This window comes from Daktulosphaira vitifoliae, unplaced genomic scaffold (assembly GCF_025091365.1).
Source record: "Daktulosphaira vitifoliae isolate Bord-2020 unplaced genomic scaffold, ASM2509136v1 Scaffold_3, whole genome shotgun sequence".
NCBI classification, from domain to species: Eukaryota; Metazoa; Arthropoda; class Insecta; order Hemiptera; family Phylloxeridae; genus Daktulosphaira; species Daktulosphaira vitifoliae.
Genome location: NW_026099574.1, coordinates 23,042,365 through 23,058,830, shown reverse-complemented (window position 1 = coordinate 23,058,830; position 16,466 = coordinate 23,042,365). Strand labels below are relative to the sequence as shown.

Sequence of the window (16,466 nt, the reverse complement as noted above, 5' to 3'; positions counted from 1 at the left end):
ATTTTTAAGCTTCGATGCAAAGCTGAGAAGGTATTAATTATACTGAAATGTGTTTATTTTATTATAATTATAACTTATTTTTTAACTTTGATACCAAATTAAGAAGATATTAATTTTACCATTATGTGTTTATTATTATTATTATTTTTTGTGTCTATCATTACCTTATCATAGCTCTCATTAGACCGATTTTTCTCAACGATACATCAAAAGATCACCAATCATATCTAGTTGAAGACATTACCCTCAAAAATTACAATTTTGTAAATTGATAAATTTTGACGTTTTAAAATTTTTTAATTTCTATAATTAAAAAAAAAAAACCCCAGCACAGGGAGGTCGCGGCACAGTGGTGACGTGGCATAGTTGGATCAAATATAATGATATCTGACAGTGATTAAAATCACTATCCAAATTAAAGGCTTCGATGCAAATCTTTAGATAGTGTTTAGTTTTAAAAAAATTGGCGTTTTATTCCAAAAGCTACTTGATCTGCTGTTTCCTAATTAATATCTCGATTAAGATAAAGTATGTCGAATGAAAAAGAGATTATTAAAAAATATTATTCCTCATAAAAAAATTGTATTGATCCATAAACTTTTCAATTAGTTATAGCATTATTAAGTTAAAAATATAAAAAAAAATTATTTTACAGAAATCGTAATTTTTTATTAATTTTTGATGTCAACTTTCACCACGAAGACAAGTCCAGAGGTCAAATTTTTTTTTTTCAAATTAAAGTATATTACATAAGCTTCAATTTAAGATATATATAAAAGTGTCAGACCTTCCGGAACATTTTCAAAAGGTAAGTTGAAAAAGTTAATGTTTTGTGAAGAAGTTGTCATTTTAAATCCCCCCCTGTGGGCAAGTTAAGTGTCAGATTTACAAAAAAATATACCAAATGATAGGTAATGATATTATGCATCTATATAAAAAAAAATTATATTGATATGTTTATTTTTGAAAAAGTTATGGCACTTTTAAGTAAAAAAAATTGAAAAAATTTCGAAAATTAGCNTATTCTCCCGGTATACACATATTTTTTTTAAAAATCTATATATTAACATGTTTATTAACAAGGGGGGATTCAAAATATCTTTTTTTTTTTTTTTAAAATTCAGATTTTTCAACTTAAGTTTTAAAAATGTTCCCAAAATACCGCACCCTTTAAAAATATCACTTATCTTCAATGTGTAAATATTTGATTTTCGATTTTATATTTTCAGCATTAAAATATTACAACTATTTGAAAAATTTTCTTTTTATAAATACTTTATATAATTCCCTTTCATCCAATATAATTTTTTTTTAATTCGAACTATTTCCCTTTATATAGGAGGTTCAAATCTTGAAATATTTGAGTAAAATTTAGAACTTTTTCATCTTAGCTTTTTTTAAAGTTAGTGATGATAGAAAAAATCTAATTGCATATTTGAAATCAGTGTGAACATTTTTCTTTTATCAAATAAAAAGTTGCTTAACCTACTTTCTCCATATAGACAATTAAAATTATTCATTTATAATGTATAAATTAAATTTAACATGATAAAACTCAACTACAATATTGAATAATCTTACTTTGTCATTTATTAATTTTTTAACTCTGTTTACAAGTTCCACTGCCAGTCTATAATAATTTAAACTTTTTGGTAACATGTTACTGTATAAATAATTTAAAAAAAAAATGTATGGACTGTATTAGCCAAAGCTATTGTCTTCAGTTACACTTGCACTATACATTTTATTTTCTTGATAATGTAAGATTATGGGCACATGTAGTTAATTTACCAAGTCATCTATGGAATGCCTTGAAATAGTATTCCAGTATAAAGCCGACTTAATTTCATCTAGTTAGAAAAAATCATTAACTTGCTTTTGGAATCATCCAACAATTTTTTTTTAAATTAAACACTCTCTATAGATTTGTATCGAAGCATTTTATTTTTATAGTGATTTTAATTAATATCAGGTATCATCTATACTTGTCGCAACTATACCGCGTCCCTACTGTACTCATTATACCATCGTGTTTTTAATACAGCGTAAGGTATTCTATTATGATTAGTTGGTAATGGTATAAAAAATGTTAATGAATTTAACTCTGAATATTAATGAAAATAAATATTTTTTTCAAAATAATATTTAGCTATTTGAAATAGCCTATTTTACATAATTTATAAGAAAAACGCGATTAAAAATAAATTAACTTCAGTGTTTAATTTTTATAACTAGTATACATTATTGGGTTAATGTAATAGTTACTAGAACTAGCACATTTTTTAAGAATTAACTTTTAGTATTTACATAATTTTTTTGTTATGAAAGGTTCTAAGGATATCTTTTATCTTTTTATCTAGGGATACATTTTTTTTAGAAAGCCAATAAACTAATTACGAATTTTTATGTTGCAATTTTTGCATATAAAAATATGCAAAAATTTAAAAAAACTTAAAAAAGTTTAAGTGTTATTTTGCATATATTATTGTTTTAGCGATATTTCAGTACCGTAATAGAGAAAAATATCAGAAAGGTCAAAACATGTACAATTATAAATATTTTATCAACCTATATGAAAATGCCAAAAGAATCTTTTAAAAAATGTCCTCTTAATTAGTAAACTGAGGAATTTGAGAACAATCTTTAAATTTACAAAAGTATGATTTAAAAGTCACATTTTTATATTATATCTATTTTCTTTTTTTAATACAGCTTAAAATAAATATATATATATATATAAAAATAAACACCTTATATAAAAATTCTTTTATATAAGGTTATAAAAAAATTTTCATCGATAATATTTTATAAGATAAATTCAAACTTTTTTACATTTTTATTCTTATTATTTATAAATGAATTGCATGTTTTTTTAACAATAAAGAATTTAATATATCTGTTAACATTTTCAAGTGGTTGTATGAGATTTTCGCTACTCCCTATACATATTTCTATAGCTATATAATACCTATTTATAAGCTATCATACTTTCTTTTATTATAATTTTATGAAATTTATAAATTCTATCAGTATTTTTGTTACTATTAATATAATTATACTTTTACAGCGTAGAAATTGGTGTTTCAACTAATGAAACTAGATAGAGATTAAACAATTATTTTCTAAGAAAGGAAAGTTTAACATAAAGTAATTGCATTGATTTAAAAAATGTTGTTTCCGGCAGCAAGTCTAAGCCAATAAAAAATAAAGGAAAACTAACAGTTTTCTATTAATTTTTAAAATAGCTTTAAATGTCTTATGAATTAATAAAAATTCATTNACCCCATTTACGGAGAACGAGGGAAAATTTTTCAATTTTGAAGGGTAATGTCTTTGACTAAATACGATTTGTGATCTTTTGACGTATCGTTGAAAGAAATCCGTTCGGTGAGAGCTGAGAAATAGTGGTAACAGAGAAAAAAAAAAAAAAAAAAAAACACATCTTAGTAAAACCAATACCTTCTCAGCTTCGCATCGAAGCTAAAAACGTTATGATTAACTCTAACCCAAAAAACATGTTTTAAGATTTCTTACTTGTTTATTAATTTTATTGAAAAATAAATTAAAATTGCAATTAATTGAATAAATTGAATTGAATGCAATTGAATTAATAAAAATTCATTATAAATGAAATGTTAGACTAATAATTTCGTAAGACATAAATATTGAAATTATTAAACAGTTAATATAATTATTTGGTACATGATTATAATACAAATAAGTAGTTAAAGTTTCAATTATTATAAATCATTTAAATGTTGCTAAATTCATTATTATTGAGCCTATTTTAACTTCTCTCTGACTAAAAGTTTGATATATATATATATGAGTAAACTAAATTGTTTTAAACCAAGTTTCTAAAATACGAGACAGAATAAGGATAGACACCCTTAAAATTTCCTCTTAAACAATTTGGTGATAAGTAAATAATTAAATGAGTATTAACAAGTAGTTTTAGGAAACACAATTTTTAAAACTAATTAAGAGTTTGAATGATAGTCAGTTAAAATAATGAAAGTAAAAAGAATATTTTTCGAATAAGAACAATAAATAATTCATAAAATAAGTGTAGTAATTTTAACATTGTTTTTACATATAAACAAAAGATTTTTAACTTTATTAACAATCATGTTACCAAGTAAATTGATTGAACTTAAATATGGTAAATAACTTATAAATTTTAAAAGTAAATATATGTCTAATCATTGTATTTATGTAAGTTGAATGACTTCTTTTTTAACTGAAAAAAAAAACTTAAATACGCCTGTCCCAAAACTTAAAACTGTCCCAGTTAACCATCGCCCCATGTTGACTCGTCTAATGGTACAGTAATTTTAATATAATCGAATAACTTTAAAAAGAGTCATTATATTTGATTGGAATAAAGTGAGAACTATATTAAAGTGCAAAAATATTTAAATTTGAATATTTAAAGTTTTATTTAAACTTATAAATTATTGTGTATTACAAAATATTAATGTTATTCAGTAAAATTTGAGTATTTTATAATGCTTAAAAAATTCAATAATCAATTGTAAATTTTTAATATAAAATCTATTCAATTGGAAGTATTTTTAAAAAGTTATAAAACGCTATCAATAAATTCTCATAATACCGTAAGAGAAAAAACGTGTACAATATAGTTCTTTAACAAGTTATTAATATTCTCTGACGTATATCGTTGATTTATTATAAAAACAAGAACAATAGCTATAGGCTACAAGAACAATGTCTTTGTGAAATACATTTAATAGTATACACTACAAAAATCCAATTAAAATTTAAATTAAGATGTTAAATGGTTCAAGAAGTAAACAAAAGAATATACTAAAAAAGTTTGGACTTAAACCAAAATATTAATAAAAATATCTAGAACTTATTATTTTGGTATTTTCTATTACTTATCACTTATGTTCTATTTGGCAATCCTATTAATTATCAATAAATCAATATTTTACCATCTTGAGAAAATATTTAAATTTCTAAATGTCAATCATGCCATTAATTTTAACTATTAGATACAATATTCCTTTCAGATAATAATATTATGTTAGAGCACTTTGACGTTTGCTAAATTCTATAGGTGGTTTGGTAAATGCATTACTAATAAAACGGGACACCAAAGTCACCGTGTCGTATCTCCGTAAACGTATTATCTTTTATGATTATTAAGTTATTTTTCTTATTTTTCTCTAACGACCGAACCAAACATAATTTTATTTAACTCTTTAAAACCCCAATAAACTTTGACTAACAAAAATACAAAACGAAGCCTTTTATGTTTATACATAGCAATAAAAATGTTTTTTGCTAACGTAGAGATTTTTTAGTGAACCAAAGTTCTTATTTATATATTATAGAATATCATAACACTGCGCTTTCAATGTTCAAAAGCATACAGAGGGCGCCAGCAGCACATCAACGGTTCTTTGGTTTTGTACTATGATGCCTCAGTCGCACAACGCGGCCGTGACTACGACGTACTTTTTACACCGGTGACCATGTTCAGTCGGTTAATATGGCAAGCCCTAATAATATAATACTACAATTCGTATAATAAAAAACATCAATTTGTTTTGTGTTTCTTTTGTGAACATAACCTAAAATGGAAAGTATATACCCGAGACGAATTCCTATGCTGGGAAATCTCACTGGAACAGGATGGACAGTAGCCAGTCAAGAGAGTATATTATCTCTTATCGTCGTCCTAGGCAGCAGTGTATCTTTAGTTGGTCTCATATTTGCTTTCATTACATACAGGTATTACATTTATGAGTTATTTTGTCTTGACACATAAAAAATACATTTTGTAGTTCCAAATTCGATGGACGAAAATATATATGTCAGGTGTTATTGAATTGCTTATGGATATTCGGTTTTCAATTTTATATATTGTTTTATTGTTTAGTCATGTGTATTAGTGATAGACGTAAAGATCATTGTAAGTTATATGGTGTCAGTGTCATATTATGTTATGGTATGATTAGTTCAACGCATCAAGTTGAAATTTTCTCTAAAAATATTATGTTTAAAACACTATTTAATTGTGTAATTAATTATTCCACCTATACTTTTAATTATTCCATGTAATGTAAAAATATTGTCACTTTTCCATATATTATTTGTAATATTTATGATGAAAAAATATTCTTTTTATTATTTCAATTTAAATTGTATTTTTGAAATTTGAGATGACCGAAAAAATATTTAACTATTTATTCAAACAAAATCGAATCAATGTTTTTTTTTTGTTGATAGACTTATCAATCATGTAGACTATACACGTGTATATTCGAAACCTGCCTGAGGGTAATATTTCTATTGTTTATCTGTAAATGTTATCGTACTTTGTAAGATTATACTAAAAGTCCACTAGCTTAATAAAATAGGAAAAATGTTGATTTTTTACATTAAGTACTTAATTAACATGTGATTAAAATGTGTGATGAATATAACTAAATAGTAAAATTAGTCTTAATATTTTTATTATACAACTTTTGAACTTTACATGAAAAAAGGTTAACAATAAGCATAATGAAAAATTTATTTATAGTTCAATTCAATCACGAATTGTATCCATTTTATTAAAGACACTTTCGAACTGTCCAAGAAAAAACGCCGTTGTTCATTTGCTTACTAAGAGTATCGCCTAACTGCATTATCATTCATAAATGAACAACTACTGCTAGTCTCTCTTTAAATTTATTATTTATTAAATAGAATATGTAGTTTATAGTTAATTATTAAAAATTTACCTTTTATTCATTTGTATATCAATATAAAGTACTTTGTTTTGTTAATAATACCACATTATCAATAGCAATTAGTTTATTAAGTATATAATATCGTTATAAATATATATTAATATATAAAATCCATTTGAAATAAATAATATATATTTTTTTTTTATTTATAAAATTCAAAACAAATATTTTAAACTATTACTGGAGGTTACCGTAACTAAAATCGTATAATGAATTATGAAATAAATATTTAAGAAATTAGTATTTATATTTAATTAGTTGATATTTGGTATCCAAACAGCAACTTGTTCATTTTGCTCTTACGTATACGTTAAAATTGTAGTATTTACAATTAAATTCTATTATAAATTGTTTATAATGCATGCCATAGACATTTCGACGATTGGTAAGTGTTTTAAACAAGTTAATTATTAATTATTTGGGTCGTGCGTACGACAGATCATATTTCAATAAAATAAATTTAACAATGGATAACAAAGGCAATTCGCCGTTTGCAACCGTCCAGCATAGTACTTTGAAACAAATGTAAGCTGATAATGATATATTAAACAACAAATAACAGCAAGAGAGTATTGCAAAATTACAAAAAAATAAATTTCAAATGAGTCAAGGGTCCTTAGATGATATTTTTGAGCTCATCTAAGAAACTGTCAAATTGATAATAAAAGATGTGAGTCCTTCTGCCAACCACCACCTATAACAGTATGCAATATTAAAGAAGTAAAAAAGTTTATTAGCAACTTGCCAGAAGAAAAAGCTAATGGTTATGAACAAATTAAATGAACTTTACCCATAGTGAAATTAAGGTTTTATCAGTTAACGAATATCATTTAAAAGTTAATAAAAGCAAATATAAGATAATCCAAAAAATATGACTACTGTTCAACGTTTCTTGTTGACAAAAATTCATACATATATAATAACATATAGCGTTTTTTATGCTCCAAAATTAATACTAGTATATGCTTCAAAACACGAATAAAAACAAAGACAGTATTAAAACTGAACTTATACTCAGTGATGTACTATTATAATTAATAATGTTTCCAAATATTAACCAAATTAACGTTAGAGATTAATAGACTGAAAAATAATCAGTATAAACTTACTAATAAATAAAAAGCGTCAAAAAAAGTTTCTTAATAAAAATTACCTGGAACTCCAAGGGCTAATTCAACGAAAAAGAAAATTAGAAACCTTTTTATGTAACGAAAAAATAAACACATCTTTTATATTAGAAACACACTTTCCCGAATGGTCATCTATAAAAATGTATGGTTATAGAACATACGCAACACCGCATCCTACCGGCAGAGCACGTGAGGAAAACTAATAATCATAAAAGAATATATTAAGCATTCTAAACTTGAAACATTTCAGCATGAGGTTATACAAGCTTCCAATGTCTATATTAATATTGGACGTAATTACTTAACAGTTTCAACAATACATTGCATTTTTCAAAACAAGTAATCAAAGAACTTTTTATTGAGTTTTTTAAAGTTCTAAGCGATCAATAAATTGCACATGACGATTACAATTACAAGTATCATTTTTTGATAGCGATAATAGCACGAGTAGATGAAAGCATCTGTATGAAGATGGCATTGAAGTTAATGTAGAATATGTAACAAATTATTAGTTACCATATTGGCCGACTAACAAAATGAAAAGGTAAATAGCATTACTAGACATATTTGTACATAAATGTATAGCTTCAAATTACACTAAAATATTGAAAGAATAGCTGAATTAACGTCAGATTAATATAAAATTAATATCTCAGTGCACATATCATAGTGTTCATGCGTTAAACAATATTAGCTCCATATGTTTGCTAATAAGCTTGTAAATTGGGAAGTATTTCTTGATCATCTTAACCAAAAGTATTGACTTGTCGTTTAAATATAAGTCGACAAAGGATAAAAATATAAATATAAAAATATTTACAGATAATATAACTAAAGATGTTGACCAATCTCCTCACAACAAGGAATTTATATTTGATAAAAAAAAGACTTATCCTTTAAAGATAGAAACTTAAAAAATCGCAAGAAAAAAGGCGTCAAACATTACATTAAGCGACAAAAGCAAATGGCATCGACCTAACAAAATCCTAAAAAAAAAATATGACTCAGTAAAAAATAAAACTTTCAAGATTTATATAAGTGACTTATCTGCTGCAAAAAAACACAGATCACTTGTTGTGGAAAGCAACCAGATGTATAAAAAGGCCTCAAATACAAGATGGTCTCGTAAAATATAAAAATTAAAAAAAAAATTTGGGAAATCAGTTTAAAAAAAAATTCAAGATAACTTCCATGTAGACTAAAAATTGGACAACAAATTTTCTTATAGATATTTTATAGTTAAATTTTTCGATAAATTCAAAAAAATTTGAAATTCTACAATTAATAAAAAAATTATCTTGCATATTACTATAGAAAATTTTTTTTTGCTTTTATGGTCCAGTGAGAGCTTATGCAGCTTCTCAAAAGTTTCTTAACCATGAATATTCAGCTATATATAGTTAATCTGTCGTTGGAGATATGGTAACTCCAATTATTGAATTTATCATTTTATGATAATTTATAATTTATGAGACATTGCGAATCAGGCACTACGGCCTTACCAACTCAGCCATACTATCTCTCTTTAGAAACTTAATTTAAATACATAAATTTGTATTAACTTAGATTATAGTAAAAAATACATGATTCATGGAAAAAATATAATTTAATATGAAATGTATTTCTCAAATAATTCTTCAAAGAATATCACCTTTACCTAATTAACCAATTAAGTAATTGGAAATTTGAACTTAAATTAATTAATCAAGTTTTATTATAATATGCTAGGTTAAGCCTGAATATCATTAAAATATATTAATATATTCAAGCAATTTGTATAAACGAATACTTGGTCTTTTGAAAATATACCGCCAATGCATTTTTGAAATTATAAGTCGATTAACGTTTTAGAAAATGAGATATGCCCTTTTATTCAAGATAATGTTATTTAATGAGACTATTGTAAAATATTTATTAGAGTATTGGATTAATATATATACAATGTATATACATATATATACATGTATATATTATAATATTTAATGGAACCACTTTCAATATTCCTATGATATTTTATTTACGTGGTATAAATACAATATATTTAAGTCTTAACTTCATATTTTAATAGTAATTTACTTTGATGAGAAGAGGCAGATGATATTTTATACTTTTATCTAAATTATAATAACTTAACAATCTTTAAATAAAATTATAATTAAATAGTACCTTCATTTATCAACATTTCCAAAAAGTATTTTGAAATAATCGTCGAACAATTTTTGAGTAAGCTTATAATATCACAATTATATTATTTGATTTATATTTTAAACGCAATTTACAAACAAAGAAGAATAAGCTATAGTGGTTAAATAAGAATTTTTACTACAATTTCCGTATTTTTTCATCGATATAAAACAACTTAAATTAAATATAAATTATATTTTTAAAAACTATGAATACATAAGTGATAAAAACTTAAAAAAAATCGGTACATTTTTAGTTACTTCTTTTTGTAAAAAGAAATAATTCCCAAAAATGTTAAATGCCTTTTTTTATTATAAAATGATATTGTATATTCATTAGACAATTGTCATTTTATCCTTTTCTTTTAACAATTTAAATTCAACTGATATATAAAGTTAAAAGCCCATAAAAAACTATCGTTTTATGTATACATTGTTGTTGAATCTGTTCTTATATAATGATTTCTGACAACAACAACTTCTACCTGTTAAAGCTTTTTAATGGTAATTGAATTCGGTTGATATCTTCCATCGTGATAATGAGAAATCTTTAAAATGAATGCAAATAAATTATTGAAAAAGCAATAAAGAGTATTTCTATTTCTATCTCTGAAAGCATTATTTAAGGTTAAAGAAAATATTTAATTCAAAGCTCTTAAAAGTCATTAAAAATAATAATTTACCTTTAACACTATTTTATTATTCAAAAACTAAAATACTTTATATCAGAAAGTACTTTTATTAGAATTTTTCTATGAGTTACAAGTATTCTAAACCTATTTTAAAACCCAGCCATGTATCAAAATGCTGAACTTCTATGGATATCATTTTAATAGTCTATTAAATACGTTTTAAAGAAGAAAAAAATAATCTACAAAAAAAAAATCCATAAATGAATATAATAATGTATTCTGTAATGTTAATTTACCATTAAAACATATGTAATAAAATGTGGAAAAAACGTGAAATTTATAATAACATCAATATATAACAACAAATAATTCAATGTATTAGGTGTTAGACCATCTTTGTAGATATGTAATCGTTATTTTCTATTTTAAAATGCAATAAATGTATACATTCACAAAAATTCGTAACATTAAAAAGGGAGAGAAAAGTATTTTAAATTAATTAAATTATTTATCAAACTCGAATATATATATATAGAATGTCCCAAATCTAACTTAAAACGGTTATAAATTCGTAAAACAGTCAATGTTTTTTTTTTAGTTTTCATTTTATATTAAAAATAGCTGGACGAAAGTTTTATTGTTAATATTTTAGAAGTGTCTAATGGCCAATTTTTTTTTAAATACAAACATTAAACAAGGTTTTTAGGTGCTTAAAAATCANTAATGTGTCTAATGGCCAATTTTTTTTTAAATACAAACATTAAACAAGGTTTTTAGGTGCTTAAAAATCATATTAACATTTTTTTTTCAATGTTTCTTAACTTAAAATGGCCAATTTTTAAATTTTTCTGTATTAACAGAATACTGCTGTCTTAGTAAAAAAAAAATGTATACGCAACTTCAAACATTTTGAAAAAAAATTTACTTTTTCCGAATTCATTTGTATTTTTGGTTGGGGGCATATAACTGTGTTCGTCGTTACTACCTGTCCGTCAATCCGTTAACAACTCATTTTTATACAGTTCGAACCAGCATAATTTTCAAATAATTATTTTACAAGAGAATTTCAATTGTAAACAATTACAACATTAAATGACTATAGGCAAGAGAACAATGTACGAGAAATATTTGTGCCATTTTATGGTAACAATATATATAATAATTTGTTTAAATGTTTACGAAACTCCATTGTTAAAAAATATACCTACGTCGTAATAAAAATCTTTGGTTTAGTATGCAATACGTAAAGATCGAGTAGTGACCACCGTTTCATTGTAAATATATTCTAAAGAGAGGCTAAAAAAAAACATTTTCCAGACTAGGTTTGCATCGAATCTGCGCGATTAATGAATTGAACTTTATGATCAAACCCCCACTAATTATTTCTTATCTATAAGACCGTCCAAGTGTGTTGATGTAATATATATAATATATAATTAACGTGAACTGAGAAAAACAATTTCTGATGTGTTGGTTGGCTAGTATAAAAGAAGAGCCATCGACGTATTGAGATATTGGGTTTCATTATTTTACAGTAAATTAATTCTTAAAACATCTAAAAAAGGTTATTTAATTATGTTCTAATTAAAATAAGAAAAGCATTTTCATGAAAAACAGAAATACGCCTTACTTTGATTTGCAACGTATTGGTTATTTTTGAGACTTGTAACTAATTAAGAAATAATTAAATATTGATTATTTCATAAACCTTAAATGTATTATTCTATACTCTTCAATAATAATGATACAATGAAATTTTTAAATTTTCATCATGTATTAAGAATGACTTTTATTTGACATGGTATTTAAAAATCTAAGAAAAAGGTTCCTTGTTCAATTGAAAATAATGGTAGCAAGAAAATTTTAAATTGATAAATGACATGTTTTAGCTCTTTGTATTACTTACACTCAAATAATTAAAAAGATTAAAACTATACTACGTTGTATTGGGTTTTGCTTCATCTTCCCTTGAGTTAGTCTACATTGTATTTCAGTTGGTCAGTTTATGTTGGTTTCACTTACCCAACCTCCCGCCTATAAATAAACCATGCCCACTTGCAACACTAGCGTTCACTAGTAGTAAAAATATTGGAATAAGTGTGCTGAATACCCTAAAATACCCTACTCACTTAACACTGACACAACTAATGTAACTATAATGTAGTCCACACTGGTTTTGATGGTAGAGGCCCGTGGGCCGTTTATTAATGATGAGTAACAACAGATCATTTTAAAAAGAACCGAAAAGATGGACACAATTAATTAATGCCTTGGCATATTATCGTGCGACTTTCATTGACATCGGCGACACGTGTCCGACAAAGTCCTCGAACGTCAAAAAGTTTGCAGCATTGATGGCGTCGGTGCGGATCGGTTCGTCGTGTCCGGTCGTGTGACATGTCCGGAACCGGTGCGCGTATATCCTCAACGTCGTCACCTCGACGGTATGAAGAAGACACAGCGTATCATTTGCGGCATTTTCTAGTGTCGTAATATGCCCAATGCTTTGCATTTTACAATTATCAATGAAAAATTTATAATCTGTACTTGATATTACATGTTTACCAATAAATAATTTATTTATCTGTCATAACATTTACACTGTTCTACACTAGATATTATGTATATACGTGTTAAATCGATTATAGTATACTATGTATTTTATCTTAAAATCATGTCATGTTCAAATTTAATACATGAAAGTGGAAATCACTAAAAGTGCTAACGACAATAGCCCAAGATGGGAATAATTAAAAATAATAGAAAAGGGTAAGTCGGCCTTTTGAAGCTCTGAATTAAATATAGAATTCAGAGTTCTCTTGTAGAATTTATTTCTCTTAACTAGCCACAACCCCGTGTTGTCGTCAGTACATATTAGTGCAACGCTTATTTAATTTTCTGAGTTTATTATTATAAAGGACTTTGGTCATTTTTGAATATTACTGATCATTTTGAAATTAAAATTCAAAGCAAGTCAATTCACATTAACCCAATTATTTAGAATCAATAATTTGAGTAAAGAATCATAAAGTAATAGATCAAACATTTATATTAATTTTACAAACTTAACACGGCCGCCGTGGATTGAAGGTCAGTTATTGAAAGTGTAACGGATATCGTGTGAAAAAAATAGGTTCAGTATGGGAGTAGAACCCACGACCCAAAGCGTCGTAGAGACAAACCTTACCACTAGGCCACCGCGCACTTATGAGTAAGGTACACTTTCATTTAGGTTGATAACGTAATATGCGGCTGAGGGAAACACGGTACCATGTCAAACTTAAATTAATTATCACTGACTAGTTTGTACCTTAAATGGATAATCACATTACACGGTATTCGTGAGATGGCCACAACTTCTCCGTTGCCTAAAAGAGTTTAAAAAACCTAATAAGTTTCCACTGTATATACGTGAGTACACCGTGGTGGATGACACGCAGTACTGGTCAGTCCAATTATTGATACCCAAGTATTGCGAAAACTGATAAAGAGACGCGGGGCACCATGTATCATGAAGCGACGCGAAACCGTGTCAACAGTGATACCTTATATCTATATTGGTATATCTTATTGAAAACCTTTTAAATTATAATGATATTTACTTTTAAGTATTTACTTTGTTGACGACAAACATTTATTTTAAGTTCAAATAGAAACATTTCTTATTCAAGTAACTGGTGGTCAAAGTTAAGATGTGTAAAATTTTTGTTAAAATTATAAAATATTTTTCTATACTTTTATTATAAACATTTGCGTCAAATCGTTTATACCGCAGACCACGAAAGAACACAACCTTCTATCTTATGTTAATCATTGTCAAATGTCAGTCTACTGGAATCTACCATGCCGTAAATCTATTATACTGAACTAGGTTTTATTATTTTATTTATATATCTATATTTATAAAAACTTATCCATAATATATTTTTTATTATTAGTTTTGTTTAACTGTCTTTTGTGATTAACTTATTGGTGATGAACTAGGATTTTGAAGTCCAGGCTGACCACGCGGATAAGTTTGTTCAGGATAGATTCAAAATAATAATTATAATGTAACAGTCGTTAACAGAACCCGTTAACTACTGTATTGAATATTACATGGCATTAAATGATAATAAATACATTTACAATACTTTTTAACAATTAATTTAAGTAACAATACTTTCTGGTAGCTAAAATATGATATAAGATATAAAATTAAAATATTAACATACATTTTATTAATTTCAAATATATACAATATAACATAGTTTCATGACATATTAAATAATATTAACAGTTTTTATTTTAATTTTCATTAGCGTATCAGTTGAATAATTCAATCTTCAGAGTAGACAGATATTAGATGTGCCTCAGATTCTAACCCCCAGAAATTCTATTGAATTGAAATATCTATCATGAATAATATTCAAATTAACTGTAGCAATTCCTTGAATTTTATTATATAGGTCAGTAATATTTTATGTTTAACGATAAACTTTTGTCCAAAGTTCCAAAAATTGCATAAACTTTTCGCTTGTATTTTTTTTTAAAATAAAAATGTCGACTTTTGTAATACATTTTAGCGATATTGAGTGAAGGTTGGGTGGACATTTAGGATTCCGCAGAGTACCATTAAAAATCTGGAAAAATATTTTTGTACTACCCCAAATACAAGTATGTGCACTCAATTTTTGTGCAGAAATCGAGAAAAAAAAGTCGAATCTTAGAAAACAAACTGTACTCAGTTTTATATAATAAGTAATCGAGACATTTCAAATGAATATACTTATAAGTTTTGAAATTTTATTATGCACACAAGATTGGCATATTGTTTACGTGTATGTAATTATGTTAACCAAGAATTTTATATTTTTTACTTAAAGTTTTAATATTTAAAAAAATTTGAGTAAAAGTATTATAGAAAGCTAAAATATGTCATTTTTCATTTATTTTTATTACATATAATTTCAATTTTACTAAAAATTTTAGTTCTAATATAAAACAGTTTATTTTGTTTTATTAAAAACTTTTTACTTTTACCCACTTAACGTCCAATAAAGAATACAAAGTGATTTTTTTATTATAACCCAACCCATTACTACAGAAAAAAAAAAATTAGTTACATATTATTCCTGAAATATTAGCTATGTAATACTTTTTAGTCCATCCCTTATGCCTTGTAAAGGTGTCAACTTTGTTTTCAAATAGGAACATATTTTTGAACTTAATAGAATGTTTGGGTATTTATTTCAATAGTAAATGGCATTTGATTTTTTAATATAACTTTATTTGTTGATAAGTTATAAATATCTTAAAGTTTCTAATTTTTGAGTTAATATACACGTATAATACTTATCCCTTACAAGGCATAAGGGATGAACTTGAAAAGTATTAAATAGCAAATAATTCAAGAATAATATGTAATTAAAGGTAACCAAAAAAAAAAAATTCAATTATTTTTATTCTGTAAGAAATAGAGTGAGTTATGATAAAAAAAATCACCTATATAAAGATGAAAATAAAAATATTTAGTCATGTAGATTGATTGTTATGATTTTTTCCGAATCCTTATTAATAACCAATGATTATTTTTTAATAAAATAGTTTGTTGTGAAATAACGGCGGGAAATCATCAAATGAAGACACGGCGACAATATATCACTTCTAACAAACAAACGATTAGGGTTTTTAATACCATTGTAATACGAGATCAATGATTATTTTAATATTTCTTTACTATTTTGGAAAGAATATGTATTCATATAACACAACCCC

At 25.4% G+C, this 16,466-nt stretch overlaps 1 protein-coding gene across 1 annotated transcript in view; it reads left to right on the top strand.

Moving 5' to 3' along the window:
- Positions 1–5,465: 5,465 nt before the first annotated feature.
- Positions 5,466–16,466, top strand: part of LOC126902357 (adhesion G protein-coupled receptor E2-like) — a 96,420-nt gene continuing 85,419 nt past the window's right edge. Inside the window, exon 1 of the mRNA XM_050679527.1 lies at positions 5,466–5,760. Coding sequence (XP_050535484.1) covers positions 5,606–5,760 — 155 coding nt within the window. The 5' untranslated portion in view covers positions 5,466–5,605. The remainder of the gene's footprint in view (positions 5,761–16,466) is intronic.